The 1,887-nt window shown below is 36.9% G+C and overlaps 1 protein-coding gene across 1 annotated transcript in view; it reads right to left on the bottom strand.

The window, feature by feature from the left end:
• Nucleotides 1–596: 596 nt before the first annotated feature.
• The window catches only part of LOC118324315, a gene marked incomplete at its 5' end in the record, with an annotated part of 1,792 nt that continues 501 nt past the window's right edge, over nucleotides 597–1,887 (bottom strand). The window contains 1 exon segment of the mRNA XM_035656597.1: nucleotides 597–994. Within this exon segment, the coding sequence (XP_035512490.1) occupies nucleotides 861–994 (134 nt within the window).

Raw genomic sequence — 1,887 nt, 5'->3', positions numbered from 1 at the left:
ATGACTGTAATATTTTTTTAAATCACAGAACAATACTTATAATTGTAAAAGCTGATTAAACCTTTTGTATGAAAAATACAGCACACTAGCTGCTAACTATAGCTGTCAAATAAGTGCATTGGTGTAAAAAGTACACTATTTCTCTCTCAAATATACTATCAGTATGAAGTAGCATAAAATAGGAATACTCAAGTAAAGTAGCACAGAATTGTACTTAGTTGGTGATTCGTTAGTTGTTAACAGGGGTGATGCCCTCACACCAGCAGCAGCATTGTAATAAGGTTTAGTTTTCAAAACACACAGTTTGGTTGTTTTGGTTCAGGCCCGGTGGATTAGGAGGAGCCAGAGGAACCTGATTTTTTTTCACAGATTATCTGTCTCATGTTCTACTGTCAACACAATTAAGGTTTCAGCAAATATGACAAAATATTAGAAATGTTACCTTCTGCAGCTTTAAGTTACTTTCCACTACTGGAGAAATGTAATTAATGGTCATGAAATCAATGGTAACATTCTTAGTTTAATTATGTTTTTGTGCACTGCTTTGCATTTGAACAAATATGATAAAAATAATATAATACTCCACACACTAAAACTGCCCGACAGAGACATAAGCAAAACTTTATTATTATTATTATTATATGGTTACAACAGGACGGTGACAGAAGGTGTCTGACTGAGAGCCGCAGGTGGCACAGAGTCAAAAAGACCCCAGAGATATGGACAGTGGATAAATCTTTCTTTCTAGTGGTTTTGATAGTTGTAATACAACATTCAGATTGAGCCTGACTTCAGCAGCAGCTTCACAGTGGTCTGAGGTTGAAGGGTCCAGACTCTATGCCACCTCCGCCGCAGTCTCTTTACTTCCACTGGCCCTTCTCGTAGTCCCACTTGGCCGCGAAGCCCTCGACCGGGTTGATCCTCATGTCCAGCATCCTCTTCAGCTGCTTGGCCTTCCACTCGTCGGTAAAGGTCCTGGGGCGCTCGGGGTAGACTAGAATAAACAGGAAAAAGAGATGTATGTAGGACTTCAGTGAACTTCAGGTTTATTCTGGTAACAGAAATTTGACTGACCTGACCCACACTGGTGTAACTCTGTGGTTCCCAACCCTTTTCGTACTAAAAGGTGTTTTTAACTGGTTATGAAACAACTAAATCTCAATGTAATACTGATGCCTCTTTATGACATACATAAACAAACAAGACCGTCAAGATTGTCTATATAGTTATTCTTAATGCCTGCCATGTGGTGGGATTTACCTTGAAATCAATGAAACGAGGCGGTAGAAACACTAGCGCTTTTGTCCACAGGGGTCATCACAATGAACACAAAGTGAAAGTCCCTTATAGGGGCTTTAGGGACCCCTTTTCAATAGTTGAGGAAACTGACGAAACCTTGACTAAGTGACACATTTTGTGGATATTTTGTAATATATTCAATGCACAACGATAACAGTAGAGAACAACTAATAAACTGTACAAAGAACTGAAGGAAGTTTGTGTAAAACAATTGATTTGTATGAATTTTGAGCTGATTATTTCCTTTGTATATTGCACATTGAGAAGAGTTTTCTGATATTTTTAGTGATTTTTAATACACTTCTCTGTGGATAATATGTTTGTCTTTTGTTTTTTTAACAATCACACATACTTCATAGGTGTTTTCTTCTCATATTCTTCTATTAGGTTGTTGCTGTTGGTTGTTTTAATGCATAATTTTCTAATGCATGACGAGGATGTTGAGCAGAGAATGAAGGCTCTGTTCTTCAGGTCTTCACCATGTGCTTATGCTGTTTATATCTTATGATAATAATAATCTAAACGTTTAAAATAATTTCGTCACAGAAATAAATTAAATGTAGCCTACTGTGTATATTTAAAAAAACA

This window comes from Morone saxatilis, unplaced genomic scaffold (assembly GCF_004916995.1).
Source record: "Morone saxatilis isolate NCDOM2014 unplaced genomic scaffold, NCSU_SB_2.0 Contig15, whole genome shotgun sequence".
NCBI classification, from domain to species: Eukaryota; Metazoa; Chordata; class Actinopteri; family Moronidae; genus Morone; species Morone saxatilis.
Note: the sequence above shows the minus strand (reverse complement) of the source record. Positions and strands in the feature narration are given on the sequence as shown.